General features: G+C 44.7%; 1 protein-coding gene across 2 annotated transcripts in view; it reads left to right on the top strand.

Annotated features, from left to right (window-relative positions):
• The window catches only part of ALPK3 (alpha kinase 3), a 162,563-nt gene that overhangs the window by 67,156 nt on the left and 77,856 nt on the right, over positions 1 to 17,551 (top strand). For both annotated transcript variants that reach the window (XM_040343100.1, XM_040343099.1), the window contains one exon: positions 2,410 to 2,531. In XM_040343100.1, coding sequence (XP_040199034.1) covers positions 2,410 to 2,531 — 122 coding nt within the window. The remainder of the gene's footprint in view (positions 1 to 2,409; positions 2,532 to 17,551) is intronic.

The raw sequence follows: 17,551 nt of genomic DNA, 5'->3' as shown, positions 1-17,551 counted from the left end.
CCCCCTACAGTTGTAAACACACATGAGGTCACACATAACCCCTTCAGCGCCCCCTTGTGGTTAACTCCCAAACTGCAACTGTCATTTTCACAGTAAACAATGCATTTTAAATGTATTTTTTGCTGTGAAAATGACAATGGTCCCAAAAATGTGTCAAAATTGTCCGAAGTGTCCGCCATAATGTCGCAGTCATGAAAAAAATCGATGATCGCCGCCATTAGTAGTAAAAAAAAAATAATGAATAAAAATGCAATAAAACTATCCCCTATTTTGTAAACGCTATAAATTTTGCGCAAACCAACTGATAAACGCTTATTGCTTTTTTTTTTTACCAAAAATAGGTGGAAGAATACGTATCGGCCTAAACTGAGGAAAAAAAAGTTTTTTATATATTTTTTGGGGATATTTATTATGTAAAAAATATAGCATTTTTTTCAAAATTGTCGCTCTATTTTTGTTTATAGCGCAAAAAATAAAAACCGCAGAGGTGATCAAATACCACCAAAAGAAAGCTCTATTTGTGGGAAAAAAAGGACGCCAATTTTGTTTGGGAGCCACGTCACGCGACCGCGCAATTGTCTGTTAAAGCGATGCAGTGCCGAATCGCAAAACCTGGCTGGGTGGGTACTTTAGCTGCATTTTGGTCTGGGTCTTAAGTAGTTAAATTGCTGCATTTGTAAATTTGAAAAGCCGGTATTAGGAATAGTAATGGTAAAAATAAAATAAAAACACTTGTGGGTTTAACCAATCTTTTTTTTGTAGAATCCTCCTTATAGGGAGGTTGGGCAGGGGGTGTCTCCTATGCCTACATACTTTTACTAATAGATGTCCCTCATTCACATCTCAGAAAGTTGGACGGTATGGCAGTGGACTACATTTTCTACTGCAGTCCTAATGGGTAGACAGTGTAACTTGCTTTATATTTACAGTAAAAGCTTGGTTTGAGAGTAACTTTCGTTTGATAGCGTTTTTTTTTTTTTTAATTTTGACTTGATATACAAGCGATGTCTTGATATACTAGTATAAAAGAGAAGAGAGGTGCCTCTAATGCCGCATACACCCGGTCGGAATTTCCGACAAGAAAAGTTCGATGTCAGCTTTTGGTCGGAAATTCTGACTGTGTGTAGGCTCCATCTGACTTTTTCTGTTGAAATTTCCGACAACAAACATTTGAGAGCTGGTTTTCAATTTTTCCGACAAGAAAAGTTCTTGTCGGAAATTCCGATCGTCTGTGTGCAATTCAGACGCACAAAAAAAACATGCATTCTCGGAAGAAGGTCAACGCATGCTCGGGAGCATTGAACTTAATTTTTCTCGGCTCGTCGTAGTGTTGTATGTCACCGCGTTCTTGACGGTTGAAATTTTGTGTGACCGTGTGTATGCAACACAAGTTTGAGCCAACATTCCGTCAGAAAAAAATCCACTTTTTTCTAGTCGGAATTTCCAATCGTGTGTACGCAGCATAAGTGTAGCAATATGGTTACATTTAATGAAGGTACAACATTTAGCAACAAATTTCTACACTTAGAGGCGCCTCTCTTCTTTTTTATACTCTGTAGCTCCTGCTGGATTTTGCTTTTAAGCCCCCTGTGGAGGTTTCCATGTGTGGATGGACATTTTATGGTTACACAACCTATCACATTGCTATAATATTTTTATATGTACTATAAATTGAAGGACTTATGAATAAATGGTTGTGGAACGAATCATTTGAGTTTCCATTACTTCTTATGGGGAAGTTTGCTTTGATATACAAGTGCTTTGGATTACACGCATGTTTCTGGAACGAATTATGCTCATAAACCAAGGTTTTACTGTATTGCTTTATTTTACACCAACATGCTGCATTGATGTGCACTGAAAAAATGTGACATGTTGAACTTTTCCAAAGTGCTATAGTGCATTGCAACTTGCTGTCACACATAGAGTTGAATAAAGTGTGAGTTAAACAAAAAAAAAAGAAAGAAAACAGGACAGGCACTGTGATGCAAAATTAAAAAATTAGTCAATGTGCACATGTACAGAGGGCATTTGTTATGTGCACCGTAATGAATAATTGAGCGCTTATCAGTTCATTCTTGGGGTTAGGTTATAGCTTAACTCCAGGCAGATTTAAAATATACACACCAACAAATGCATTTATTAAATAAAAAAAATCATAAAATATATTTTGTAAAAGGTGGATCAGTGAAATACCTCAGTTTTTACCCATAGCAGCTGTTTAGATAATATTATTAATTTTTTATTCTGTAGATAGAAGAAAAAAAAACACATTTGTTTTTGTTCTAGCTTTAATAAATCTAGTTGTGTGGTTCTTACATTTGCGTTAGTATTGTTTGTATAAATGTTTGTAATTAAAAAAAAAAACATTTTTTGCTGCTTACTTAACACCCTACCTCCCTTTGCCAGGACCACATTTTGCAATATTATATCTCAACTGACAGAAGAGACACAGCCATGTTTTGAAACAACGTTGAAAGCCAGGGCTGTGTCAGATGGTTGTGATGCTAAATTCATCTGCTTGGTGACAGGTAAGAATTTAAATATTGAATTTAGCTTTAAATAATTATAAAGGCAAAGCATGATGGTCGCAGATGAGAGCCAACATGGTCCAACAGCAAGCTCTTATGTTTTTAAAACTTTTTGTTTGTATTTTTTAACTATATACATCTTATCAGTTTTAGGCTGCATTTATGCGTATTTGCGCGTTTGCATACAGCGTCGTCCGATGTTTTTGTACTTCGACGTTTTTTTATTTTAGCCAATAGGATAAATTATCATCTTTTCATCACTTGTTGCTATGTTGGTAGATTTTATTTATCTTCTGCCTGGGTGAAATGTTCTATTGATTAAAGCGACAAAACGCCTGTAGCAAACGCTCGTTGTCGCGCTAGTCGCTTGAATCGAGGGTTTCTATTACTTTCTATGGGAAATACAAACGCTCAAAAACGCCCAAACCGCCCGATTTGCGCGAAAAAAAAGGGTCCGGAACTTGTTTGAGCTTCAGGCGTTCGGCGTCAGGCGTTTTGGAGTGGAGATGTGAACCATCTCCATTGAGAATAATGTATTTTTCCCCTCTAGCGTTTTAGAGCGTCGCGCTTCAGGCGTCAAAACGTTCAGGTGTGAATGCAGCCTTAAAGAAGCATTATTTAAAGTGGACCTTGCAATAAAATGCAAGATCTGCTTTGTAGATCAGAGTCCCCTGTTAAAAATGATGTATAATTATAGGAGGAAATTGTTCCTGTTAGTAAAAAAGTTGGATTATATACTTATCTTACACCATGTTCCACCTGTGGCATCTAAATGTGGTTGATTTCACACTCACCATGGTGAATTCTGGGAAAGACAAGATCATAAATATTATAAAAAGAGAGACTATATTCTTGCGATATTTAGGGTACTCATCATTCCCAAGGAATCCCCCAGCATGGAAAGTAATGCCAGGCCCTGCAGTGCAGAAAATATGGGTAGGTATATAACCGTACCTTTTTCATTATATGTACATTTTCCACTACTATTTGGCAGCAATTTATACAAGAGGAGGAGGCCCAGATCTAATAAGTGCACCTTGCATTCAACAGAAGTTTTGTTGAGAGAAAACATTATTGCTCCTGTTAAGGAAATTTGTAAGTTCTGTTTATAATTGTATTCTATTTTGTATGTTTTGCACACTGCCCTCACTGTGCACACGGCACTTAGGCCCGTACACACGATAGAATCCATCCGCTGAAAAATCTCAGCGGATCGTTTTCAGCGGATAGATTCTATGGTGTGTACATTCCTGCGGATATTTATCCACGGAAATTTCTCAATTTCAGCAGATAAAAATTTGTAGACATGTCTACAAATCTATCCGCATGAATTGGCTCCCGCGGATCGATCTGGTGGTCTGTACAGACTCACCGGATCGATCCGTCTGAAGGCATCCCCAGCATGCGTCGTAATGATTCGACGCATGCGTGAAATTCCTTTTATGACAGCGTCGCGCACGTCGCCGCGTCATCATCGCGGCGACGGTGCGACACGTCATCGCGAGGGGATTTCGGCGCGGATTTCGATCCGATGGTGAGTACACTGCATCGGATCCAAATCCGTGGAAATCCTCGAGAGGATTTATCCGCGGATACGGTCCGTTGGACCGTATCCACGGATAAATCCTCTCGTGTGTACTAGGCCTAATAATGTTTTCAGTACATGTTTGCATTCTTTCGAGTGCTGATTAGAATTAGTCTGCCTATGTTACGCCCCTTGTTACCATAAAAGTACAATTATAATATTAATGTGATACCTGCGTAATCATGCGTATAAAAACCTACAATTGTGTCATAGAAAAGGAGAACGGTTATTTGGAAAGGTGCCTTTCCAAATAAAAATGTCTGTTCGCTACTGCAGTAGTTATTCTTAATTTGGAACCACTAATCAAAATGAGGATAAGAGTTGCCTATCTTTAAAATGTCCAGGTCACTCCCAAGTGATAAGGTGTAAGGATTTTTGCAAACATTTATACCCTTTTGTGTTCTGAAGGAATCACTGTATTTTTTACTTTGTCTTTTCTCAAGGCAATTTATGAAAGGGAGGGTCTGACTGTAAGGCCGCATACACACGGTCGTACAAAACCGATAAGAATGGACCAAGGTTCAGTTTCATCGGTCCAAACCGACCGTGTGTATAGCCCATCGGTCTGTTGTCCTTCGGTCCAAAATTTTAAAACATGCTTTAAAATCGAACCGATGGACCACTGCCCGATCGGTCCAAACCGATGGTTAGTACAGAAAGCATCGGTTCAAAACCCGCGCATGCTCAGAATTAAGTCGACGCATGCTTGGAAGCATTGAACTTCGTTTTATTCAGCACGTCGTGTGTTTGACGTCACTGCGTTCTGACCCGATTGGTTTTTGGAACGATGGTGTGTACGCACATGAGACCATCAGGCCACTTCAGAGGTGAACCGATGGAAATGGCCCGTCGGACCATTCTCATCGGTTTGGAACGACCGTGTGTACGCGGCCTTAGGGGACTTATGATTGGCTGGTTGTTGGCGCAAAACTGCTCCCTGGTCCACTTCTTCTTGAAAAGAACGACTACTCTCTTGCTAGATCCCAGCCCCTGCCCCTGCTTTACTATATTGTGTCAAACTCCTGGCTGTCGGCCCACTCATGACATCCCTGACCATAGGCCTTAGTAGTTAGGAAAACAGGAATGGTAATGCAAGGAATGTATTTCCTGCACTTTACTGTAACTTCCCAAATAATTGCTGTGACATCTAACATCACATAGACATACTGACATAACTCCTCCACACAGAACACCATGCACACGTGCAAATATTCTGTAGCTGTCATTAGGACACAGAACGCCAGCACATAATTTGTAAGCCATCTTTCCTTTTCACCTTCTCTCTCCTTGGGAGCACCACAGATTTGAGACCACTTCTCCATGTATACTAAGTCCACAGCATTCAGCCTCTGTCACCAAGTTTAATCTGGGTGCTTTTCTTCAGTATATCAGTCTTTCTTTATATGACATTCTATACCTCTGCCCAACAGGGCACGATCCCCAATGACACACTCATTATTATTATTATTATTATACAGGATTTATATAGTGCCAACAGCTCAGCTATGAGGAAAGATGATAGGAACTGAATTTATTCTCTCTCTCTCTCTCTCTCTCTCTCTCTCTCTCTCTCTCTCGAAGAGGAGATTAAAGTAAAAGTACAGCCAAAGCTCATTTGGCTGTACTTCTCCTGTGGATCACAGGAGTTCAGTTTCGTTCTGCACTACTGTGACCCGTTTTCAGCAGACAGTGGCCTGAAGTCCGCAGTCTGCTGACATCACAGAGCTGGTTCAGACTCAGGAAAGATATTGGCCATATGGTCGGGATCCATCCATATGCCTGGACCATCACCCAGGTCAGCCTCTCAGAAAGCCGCTGAGAGCCTAAGCCAGCCACTCCCACCCCAGTGAGTGTGGGGTTGCAGAACAGAAAGAGAGTGTTGAGTTATTCACTTTAAGGTCATCACAGAGGACAAGGGGGCACTCTTTACGTCTGGAAGAAAATAGATTTACTCTCCAAATACGGAGCTGTGAAAATGTTAAATAGACTCCTTCAGGAGCTGGTTCTGTCCAGATCAGTAGATTGCTTTAAGAAAGGTCTGGATTCTTTCCTAAATGTACATAATATAACTGGATACTAACATTTATAGGTAAAGTCTCTTGGGGGACGCTGAAGCAAACTGTGTCATGCTTTATTGGGGTTCTTTGCCTTTTTTCTGGATCAACTGTGGGTATAAGATTGTGTATATATGATTTTATGATTTTTTTTTCCTTTTTTTGGTTTAACTAGATGGACTTTTTTTTTTTAACCGGACTAAGTATCTCAAGAAGGATATTGGGGAACTGGAGAAAGTGCATAGAAAGACAACCAAACTGATAGGAGGCATGGAGGAGCTCAACTATGAGAAAAGATTAGAGGAACTGAATTTATTCACTCTTGAGAAGAGCAGATTAAGGGGAGATATAATCAACATGTACAACTATATAAGAGGTCCATATAGTGAACTTGGTGTTGAGTTATTCACTTTACGGTCAACACTAAGGACAACGGGCACGCTTTATGTCTAGAGGAAAAGAGATTTCACCTCCAAATACGGAAAGGTTTCTTCACAGTAAGAGCTGTGAAATAGACTCCCTGCATAGGGGGTCATGGCCAGCTCAGTAAAGTGCTTTAAGAAAGGCCTGGATACTTACCTAAATGTACATAATATAACTAGGTACTGACATTTATAGGTAAAGTTGATCCAGGGAAAATCCAATTGCCTCTCGGGGGATCAGGAAGGAATTTTTCCCCTGCTGTAGCAAATTGGATCATGCTTTGCTGTTTTTTTTGCCTTCCTCTGGAACAACTGTGGGTATATAATTGGGTATATGGGACTGTATGATATTATTATAATTTTATTTCTTATGGTTGAACTTGATGTCTTTTTTCAACCTGACTAACTATGTAACTATGTAAGTATGTAACTATCTAACCATGTTCTAGAGCTTCATTTTTTTTCTTTCTGCGACAGTGTACTGCATACAAAAGGCAGGTCTATGTACTTTGAGCACCCTACACTTAAAAAAAGGCTCAATCAACAAAAAAAATGAATAAAAAATAGTACCCCTTAACAAAATAAAATGAAAACTCCCCCTCCAACACAAAAACTTATCAAAGGGATTGATTACACGAAGAGCTAGCACTCATAATCAGTACAGTTTCTAACTGACCGTAATCTCGGCTGAGCTTTATCTTTGCTTTACCTACAAAAGTTTCCAGTTTACTGACACATAGGCTGCTCTGCCCCCCCCCCCTTTAATAGTGGTGGCTGGCATAACCAAAAGCAACCGTATTGGCTCTTCTTCTGGGTTAATCTGCCAGGACAACCATGATTTGCCCCAAACCCATGGTAGCAGAAAATCAAAACCTCATGCCTAGTGAAGAGTAATGTTGAGAAATGGGCATACAGCATTGGCCATGGCCTAGGAAATGATCTTGTAAACACATTGCAAAGCAGGCACTTTATTGGGTGCTAGTGTGTATCATGCCATTTGGCTTAATATACTCTCTCAGTACTGGCATCATAGATGCACTCACACACTTTAGGAATGCCCCTTTTTTAAACCTGCGTGTACAGGGACTTGGTGTTCTGGAAATGATTTTGCACAAGGCCCTCTACACATATTAGGAGCAAAGTTAGCTGCATGCACAAAACGCTTGCATAATATGATAACTAAAATATTTTACACCCTGTTCACCTGCATTTACGCCTGAGCAGAGCATATGCCTAGTGATTTTGAAGCATTTTTTGCAGATGTTTTTAAGATGTTCTACAAGCATTTTGCACGTGTTTCAAGCTTCATGAGTTTGTTTGCTGTGCATTCACACCTGAGGGGTACAAAAGTGTCCTGGGGTTGCAGATGCATGCTGGGGGCTGCAGAGGCCTGTTAGGGGTAATAAAGGCTTGCTGTGGAGTATGAAGGCACGCTGGGGGTGCAGAGGTGTGCGAGAGGCTGTAGAGGTGTGCTAGGGGTAGTTGGGGATATGGAGCATTCTGAGGGGTTAAGAGGTGTGTGAGGGGTATAGACGTGTGCTGGGGGCTGTGCGGGGGGCAGAGGTGTGCAAGGGGGTGCAGAGGTGTCCTGGGGATACTGGGATTTTTGTTGGGGTATGGAGACGTGCTGGGGGTACAGAGGCATTCTAAGGGTTTTGGAGGCATTCTGGGGGGTGCAGAGATGTGAAAAGGGGTATAGAAGCATGCTGGAAGTACAGAGATGTGCTGGAAATACGGAGTTGTTCTGGGGCTTCAAAGATGTGCTGAGGGGCTACAGAGGTATTTTTAGGGGTACAAATATGTGCTGGGGGTTCAGGGGAGTGCTGGGGGGGGGGGAGATATGGGGTGTTCTGAAGGTCCAGCGATATGCTGGGGGATACAGAAAAAGTAGAGCAACTGATATATTTGTGGAGCCTGCTGCAGTATTTGTGGTGGGGCAACTGTAATATTTGTGGAGCATGCTATAATATTTGTGGTGGAGCAACTAATGGGGGTTGCATTGTGCAGGGGAGAGGGTGATGGGTGATAGAAGGCTGGGGGGGGGGGCAGCAAAATGCACCTTCACCTGTGTAGACAAAAATCCTTGCACCGACCCTGACTCCTGGTACCTTTATTGGGTTACTAATTTTAGGTGTCTGCTTCTCTGGACACTCAGCCACCACAGCCCAGACCCTACCTGCTTAGCCTATTGCAATACGCCCAGTTTTGGTGCTCCAGAGAATCCGTCTGTGTAGTGCATGCAGGGAGTGGCCAATATTGTGGCACCCATAGACCATCTGTGAGGAGAGGAATGTCAGGGGCAGGATGGAGCTACAGAGCCCAGTACTGGTAGGATTTTCCCGGGAGCAGAACAGTGACTGGAGCTTACCAGCTGCCTTCATGAAGAAGAGACAGGGAGAGAAGATTGAGGACTACAAATCCTTGGCCAAGAGCTGGAGGATGAAGGATCAAGTGAGAGAGACACCGGGGACACCCCAGGAGGGAGGGTATACTTGTGGGGGGGGGGTGTTGTGAGAGTAGTGTGGGCAGTGCAATATGTCAAGCTTTGTGTGGGTGTGACTTGAGTGTTGGTGGGGACACAGGGGGCAATATGATCTCCTACAGCCTAGGAGCCCCATGAATTGCCAGTCCGCCCGTGATCGGAGGTGCAAGTTTTTGAAAAACAGCTCCTCCGTTGAAGTTTATGGGACCAAAGTCTGCTGAATATGCTCAATAAAAAGCCTCATGTACATTTTTAAGTGTAAGGTGTACATTGTACAGAGTGACTGAGTGTACAAGTGTGAACAAGGACCATTATTAAGAATAGGATTCTGTATATTGAGGGTAGTCAGATGTATAAGGCGCAAGAAAATGAGAAGAAAAACACTCAAGTGTTAGTGGGGACTAATAGGAAAAAGACTTTGCACCCTGAGAAAAAATCCAATTATTACAAATAACTGGGCTTAATCAATACATAGTGCAAGGAGCAAAACATCAGTGCAGCATTTCATAACAACAAAAAAATCACCTTATTGAAGTCAGAGCAGTGCAAGATTCTGATTAATTGCTCTCGGTACTGACCTTACATTTATTGCTTTGTTCCTTGTGCTGTTTTATGGAATCAACATGTTTGTGTCATATTACTTAGCAACAAGCACAGCTGTCATGTAACACGTAAAGAAATGTTAGCTTTTTCAGTTGTCACTCATACTGTAGTGTTTTTTCAATACACTTTAGTTCAATCACATAGTAGGTCTACTTAAGTCTTGACTCCAGCTCTTTTAACTCCAAATCAATAATTCTTATAATACGAGAAAATATTTTGCTTTAGAAACTGCAGCTTGGTTTTGCATGTTAATTCTATGACCTACCAGAACGCCCAGATCCTTCTTAACCATTGACTCCCCAGCTGTTTTCCTCCTGGAATGTATGATGCACACGATTTTTATAAATCACACACGTGGGGGGACACTACAATAGGAGGCAGTGCTGATGATGTATAAATGTTAGAGTTATTCAAGCAGTCGGGGGGGGGGGGGGCGGCACTGTCCAGGGAGGGGGAGGAAGACCCAGGAGAAGAGATGAGACAGATACAGAGCTGTGGATGACAGAGGCATGTAAACTGGCCACTGTGTCAGAGCTCAGCAGCCATGATATACCGTGGTCAGTTTACAGGGGGAGGGTAGAAACTGGCAGGATCAGACAGGTTTTGTAGGTGTTACAGGAGGCTAGATGACACAGTATTTTTTAAATTAAAGCCTTATAGTTCAAAATAAACATAAACCACTAAATCCCACCCCCGGGAACAAAAGCCCTTTTTTTTTTTTTTTAAGGAAACCTTGCAGCAATTTAAAAAAAAGATTTGCTATGAACGGGACAGCAGCAAAAAGTGACCTCTGACTTCAAATCAACCACAAAATAGAATGACCCCCCCCCCCTTCCAAAACCAAAACTTATCAAAGGGATAGATTGCAAGAAGAGCTAGCATTCATAATCAGTACAGTTTCTAACTGACCGTAATCTTCGCTATGCAGATTGTGAACTTTATCTTTGCTTTACCTACAACAGTTTCCAGTTTACTGACACATAGGCTGCTCTGCCCCCCCCCTTTAATAGTGGGGGCTGGCATAACCAAAAGTCCCCTAGTTGGCTCTTCTTCTGGGTTAATCTGTCAGGACAGAAATCTCAACTCTCCAGGATTTGTCGCAAATAGTTTCGGAAAATCAAAACCTCATGCCTATTGAAGAGTAATGTTGAGAAATGGGCATACAGCATTGGGCATGGCCTAGGAAATGATCTTGTAAACACATTGCAAAGCAAGCACTTTATTGGGTGCTAGTGTGTATCATGCCATTTGGCTTAATATACTCTCTTAGTTCTGGCATCCTAGATGCACTCACACACTTTAGGAATGCCCCTTTTTTAAACCTGCGTGTACAGGGACTTGGTGTTCTGGAAATGATTTTGCACAAGGCCCTCTACACATATTAGGGGCAAAGTTAGCTGCATGCACAAAACACTTGCATAATATGATAACCAAAATATTTTACACTCTGTTCATCTGCATTTACACCTGAGCAGAGCATATTCCTAGAGTTTTGAAGCATTTTTTAAGATGTTTTTAAGATGTTCTACAAGCATTTTTGCACGTGTTTCAAGCTTCAAGAGTTTGTTTCCTGGGCTGGGAAAGGGAGGACTGCAATTATATAGGAGGCAGGGGCGGACTGACCATTTGGGTACTCGGGCAGTGCCTGACGGCCCAGGGCCAGAAGGGGGACCCATGAGAGGCTCGTGGCAGGGCCGGCACCAGGATGGGATATTTTTTTGGCAGCTATAATCTCCCTCTTAGTGTGGCTGAGTGATGTGCAGAGAGGGAGCGAGGCAAACAGCGGGAAGAGGGGTCCAGCCTGCTATACAGCTCTGTATCTCAACCTCTGCCCAGCAGTTCACACTATACAGTGGAGGGGAGTGAGGTCTGACAAAAGTGTGTGGGGAGATGCAGAGGTGTGCTAGGGATACAGAAGTAGAGGGAGGGGTGCAGAGATGTGTGGTGGACTACATATGGATGTGTCAAGTTGTGCTGGGGGTTGCAAAGGATTTCTGAGGTGTGCTGGGAGATATAGAGGATGCTGGGAGATACAGAGGTATGCGGGGGATGCAAAGGTGTGCTGGATGTACAGGTGTGCAGGTGGGGAGGCATAGATGTGCAGCAGAGTACATGTGCTAAGGGGTGTTGAGGATATGGAGGCGTATTGAAGGATGCATAGGATTCTGGTGGTACAGAGGTGTACAAGGGGGTACAGAAGTGTGCTGGGGGTGCAGATGCATGCTGGGGGCTGCAGAGGCCTGCTAGGTGTAACAACGGCTTCCTGGGGAGTACTAAGGCAAGTTGGGGGTGCAGAGGTATGTGGGAGGCTGCAGAGGTGTGTTTGGGGTACTTGGGGATATGGAGTATTCTGAGGGGGTGAAGAGGTGTGTGAGGGGTATAGACGTGTGCTGGGGGCTATGAAGGTGTGCAAGGGGGTGCAGAGGTGTCCTAGGGGTAATGCGATTTTTTGGGGGTATGGAGATGTGCTGGGGGCACAGAGGCATTCTAAGGGGTTTGGAGGCATTCTGGGGGGTGCAGAGATGTGAAAAGGGGTTCCTTGTGCTGTTTTATGGAATAAACATATTTGTGTCATATTACTTGGCAACAAGCACAGCTGTCATGTAACACATAAAGCAATGTTAGCTTTTTGAGTTGTCACTCATACTGTAGTGTTTTTTCAATATACTTTACTTCAATCACATAGTAGGTCTACTTAAAGCGAAGCTCCACCCTCAAATATAACTGTACATCAGTAGTTTTTAAAAAATGTCATTAGTCCATTAACAAAAAAAAAAAATTTTTACATGCCTTTAAACTGTTGTTGCTAGGCAGATTAGTGAATCTCCCCTCTTCCTGCACCGCGGTGCTTGTGCTTTCTAGCCTACACCGCGCAGACTCCTGGGAATGTAGTGTCATAATTTCCCAGGAGTCTGTGCGCTCTTAAGGACAGCACAGGTGCTCTAATGCGCATGCGCAGGATTTAAAGCTTACCCAGCATGCACATCTCGCCGGGAAGAGTGAAAAAAATTTACTGGGCTTCAATAGCCCACACAGGATATGGAAACGGCCACATCCTTCTGGACAGCAGCAGAGGCAAGTTTTTTATTATTGTAGACAATGATGTGGTATGTTTGATGCTCTTTAATGGGAACTTTATCTACATAATATTTCAATGGCCAAAAAAAAAAAACGTGACCGGAACCCCGCTTTAAGTCTTGACTCCAGCTCTTTCAACTCCTTGGGCCAGATCCTCAAAAGAGATACTCCGACTTAACTGCTGTTCAGTCTGTGTGTAACTTTGGAAACGATCCTCAAAAGGCTTTTTCCAAAGTTAGACAGAAGATCCGGCATGTGTAATTGAATTACACTGCCGAATCTTAGGATGCAGTACCGCATCCGCCGCTGGGGGCATTTCGAGTCGAAATGCCGTTGCTAGTATGCAAATTAGCACTTAAGGCGATCCACAAAGCTTTCTAGCTTCGTTTTTGCGCCGTAAGTGTTATTTTGCAAGTGTAAAATTAGGGCTGGTTCTACAAAGTGTAAACTAGTCACACCTTGTAAAAGCCCATTCCAGCGACGGCATTTGGTATGCTTTCCCGAGGGAGAACTCCACGGCAATTTGTAAAAAACAAAACCGGCATGGGTTCCCCCCCAGGAGCATACCAGGCCCTTAGGTCTGGTATGGGTTGTAAGGGGACCCCCCCTACACCGAAAAATCGACGTAGGGGTCCCCCTACAATCCATACCAGACCCGTATCCAAAGCACGCTACCCGGCCGGCCAGGAATGGGAGTGGGGACGAGCGAGCGCCCCCCCCCTCCTGAGCCGTGCCAGGCCGCATGCCCTCAACATGGGGGGGTTGGGTGCTCTGCGGCAGGGGGGCGCACTGTGGGCCCCCCCACCCCAGAGCACCCTGTCCCCATGTTGATGAGGACAGGACCTCTTCCCGACAACCCTTGCCATTGGTTGTCGGGGTCTGCGGGCGGAGGCTTATCGGAATCTGGGAGTCCCCTTTAATAAGGGGGCCCCCAGATACCGGCCCCCCACCCTAAGTGAATGGATATGGGGTACATCGTACCCCTATCCATTCACCTGGAGGCAAAAAGTAAAAGTTAATAAACACACAACACAAGGCTTTTTAAAATATTTTATTATTCTGCTCCGGACGCCCCCCCTGTCTTCGTTATTAGCTCAATTACCAGGGGGGGCTTCTTCTTCCGCTCTCCGGGGGTCTTCTCCGCTCTCCGGGGGGGGTTTCTTCTTCCGCTCTCCGGGGGGGGGCTTCTCCGGACTCCGGGGGGCTTCTTCCATCTTCTCCCCTCTTCCGCTCTTGACTCGGCGAACCCCGGTTCTTCTGCAGCTCTCCGGTGCCTTCTTCTTCAGCGCTGGCTGCCTGCTATGTTTGTGTGTTAGCTCGATTTCAAACAGGCAGCCGGCGCGGTCTTCTGTGGCGTCAGGGTCTTCTCTTCCTTTCTTCCGATGTTGCCTCGTCGCCTGTTGTCGCTGTAATGATGGAAGCGCGCCTTGCATCCCATTTATATAGGCATCACCGTCCCATCATGCTCCGGTAGGTACCCACGTGGTGGGTGCACGTGGGTAGGCACCCACCACTTGGGTACCTGCCGGAGCATGATGGGACGGTGATGCCTATATAAATGGGATGCAAGGCGCGCTTCCATCATTACAGCGACAAGATGCGACGAGTCAACATCGGAAGAGGGGAGAAGAACAGAAGACCCTGACGTCACAGAAGACCGCGCCGGCTGCCTGTTACTAATTGAGCTAACACACAAACATAGCAGGCAGCCAGCGCTGAAGAAGAAGGCACCGGACAGCTGGAGAAGAACCGGGGTTCGCCGAGTCAACAGCGGAAGAGGGGAGAAGATGGAAGAAGCCCCCCGGAGAGCGGAGAAGCCCCCCCCGGAGAGCGGAGAAGCCCCCCCCGGAGAGCGGAAGAAGAAACCCCCCCCGGAGAGTGGAAGAAGACCCCCGGAGAGCGGAAGAAGAAGCCCCCCCTGGAAATAGAGCTAATAAAGAAGACAGGGGGGGCATCCGGAGCGGAATAATAAATTATTTTAAAAAGCCTTGTGTTGTGTTTACTAACTTTTACTTTTTGCCTCCAGGTGAATGGATAGGGGTACGATGTACCCCATATCCATTCACTTAGGGTGGGGGGCCGGTATCTGGGGGCCCCCTTATTTGAGGGGACTCCCAGATTCCGATAAGCACCCCGCCCGCAGACCCCGACAACCAACGGCAAGGGTTGTCGGGAAGAGGTCCTGTCCTCATCAACATGGGGACAGGGTGCTCTGGGGTGGGGGGGCCCGCAGTGCGCCCCCCTGCCCCAGAGCACCCAACCCCCCCATGTTGAGGGCATGCGGCCTGGCATGGCTCAGGAGGGGGGGGGGGCGCTCGCTCGTCCCCACTCCCTTCCTGACCGGCCGGGTAGCGTGCTTTGGATACGGGTCTGGTATGGATTGTAGGGGGACCCCCTACGTCAATTTTTCGGCATGGGGGGGTCTCCTTACAACCCATACCAGACCTAAGGGCCTGGTATGCTCCTGGGGGGGGGAACCCATGCCGGTTTTTTCTTTGAAAATTGGCATGGAGTTCTCCCTCTCAGGAAAGCATGCTGAGCGACGCTGTCATTTTTTTAAATAATTATTTGTTTTCCCGGCGCGTCTTTTTTTTTTCACCCGTCGCAACTTTAGTGTCCCGTCGAAATTCTCAAAGCCGCCCGGCGTTAATTACGTTCGCGCGCTGCACGTCGGGAAAATGACGTCACACGCATGCGCAGTACGGCCGGCGCGGGAGCGCGCCTCATTTAAATTTTAAACGCCCCCAGGAGAGGAGGACCGCCTTACGACGGCGGCACTTAAGTTACACGGCCTGAAATTTCTAGGTAAGTGCTTTGACGATCGGGCACTTAGGTAGAAATTTTAAGTCAGTGTAACTTAACTGCTGAAATTTAAGTTAGGCAGAATTTTTGAGAATTTGGCCCATGGTGTCAACCTAAACTACACCATGACCATGTATTCACTTGCAATTAAAAGTTCTTTAAAATCTTTAGGTACAAGTCCAATAACATCCTGTAAAATATCAGGTGCGTGCTTAATTTTACATTGAAAGAGACAAGAGACAAATTAATCTGAAGAGAATGCAGTGATGCAATTGTGGGAGTGCTGGGCAGAAGGGGTAAAGAAGGGATATGAAGCTAGTGTGAAGTGACAGCAGATCAGCTTTCAAACGCTGACGTCCAAAGATAAACTATCCACGGGAACAACTTGGCACCTGCTGCCAGTACTGTCAAACAGACTTATTTAGGCCAGCTTTGGACATTACAAAAGTGGGAAAATGTTCTTTACACATTTATGTCCAATGTAACACAGAGCATTTCTTAAAAGACAAATTCTTTATTGTACTGTTGTCTCAGTAACTGCCTCACTAGACTGTTGGAACATTAGCTCTCTTCAGTCACACCTCTGTTTCTGGAGAGTATTATACCATAATACCAATTCCTCTTGTTTATAGATTGTAAGCTCTCAAAGCAGGACCACTCTAGCCCTCTTGTCTTAACCAGCCTAGCGGTATTCCCGAGTGTGGCTCGGGGTAGAATTTTAGTGCCATTAGCAGTAACTCCGAGCCACACTTGGAATTGCCTCGCTGGATCCTGGAAGAGGTGACTTAGCTTGTCGCCGGGATCCAGCGATGTATTTCCACAGTGCATGGCGGCCAGATTTTCCGCCCGATGCACTGTGTGTTCCCCTGCTTCCCTTACCTGCGAGCGTCGCAACGTAAAATAAAGTGACCTTAGATTGCCCCCCAGTGCTTTCTCCAGTGCCCTTGTCTGCAGTTTTACTGTGCTTTGTGTCTGTAAACTGCACAGCGACCATCAAAAAAGCGCACCTCCACCTCAAAATCGCTATATGACCTGCTTGGAAAACAGCGATAGCGTTACAGAATCGCTTGCAGAGGAGTTGAGTGACAGCGACTTGTGGGGAAGTTCGTCACCAGACGCAGAAAGCGATTTTGCGACTGTGCCCAGCGATGTGTGGACTTGGTGTTTGATTAATTGCGGTACGGAGCACGTAGCGCCCCCAAGATTTTCATTTACAGAAGCACCTGGGATCAAAGTGGATGTTGAGGATGACAACCCCTTGGCATACCTCAAGCTCTTTTTGACTGCTGAAGTTATCGCCAAAATTGTTTTGGAGACGAATCGCTACCAGGAGCAACAAGCTGCTACTCATCAGCGCTTTTCAAGGAGCAGAAAATGGGAACTAGTAACCAGAGAGGAGTCAGAGGCTGTATGCATGTCTGCAGGAGGCAGATGTCTTTGGTTATAGAGCAGCAAGACGCTGACAGGAGTAAGCTAGGTGTGTGCTTAACTCTAGGAAACTGTTTGTTCTGAGGAACAGAAACTTAGGCCTAGGCTAAAGGCCTGAAACAGCCGGAGGGCAAGTATGAAAGCCAGGAGGCTAAACTGTTGAATTGGCAAGATACTGGAATGGTGGAACCCCCTGCGAGGGCTGCTAATGTATTTGTGAACTTTTTGTGCTTTTAAATAAGTGGGCTACCAGGCCCTTAAAAACTCAGTTCTGGACTGGCGTACTCACTGTAAAACGCACCTATCGCTGGAGTCTAATAACCCCAATCTTACACTAGCCACTCCTTTTTTTGGCACCGTTATGTCGGAATATAAATTTTCGCTCATAATGAAATATTTGCAGCTTGCAAATAGTGAAGACTTTGATAAGAGTTCTCATCCAGCTCCAAAACTAAAAAAAAATTGGGAGATTTACCAACTTATTTTGAATAATTTCCAGCAGACCTATGTTCCAGAGAGAGACATAAGTTTTGACGAAAGTCTTATGGCCTACAAAGGTAGACTTA

The sequence above is a fragment of the Rana temporaria genome, chromosome 3, assembly GCF_905171775.1.
Source record: "Rana temporaria chromosome 3, aRanTem1.1, whole genome shotgun sequence".
Classification (NCBI taxonomy): Eukaryota; Metazoa; Chordata; class Amphibia; order Anura; family Ranidae; genus Rana; species Rana temporaria.
This window is presented reverse-complemented; position numbering and strand designations above follow the sequence as displayed.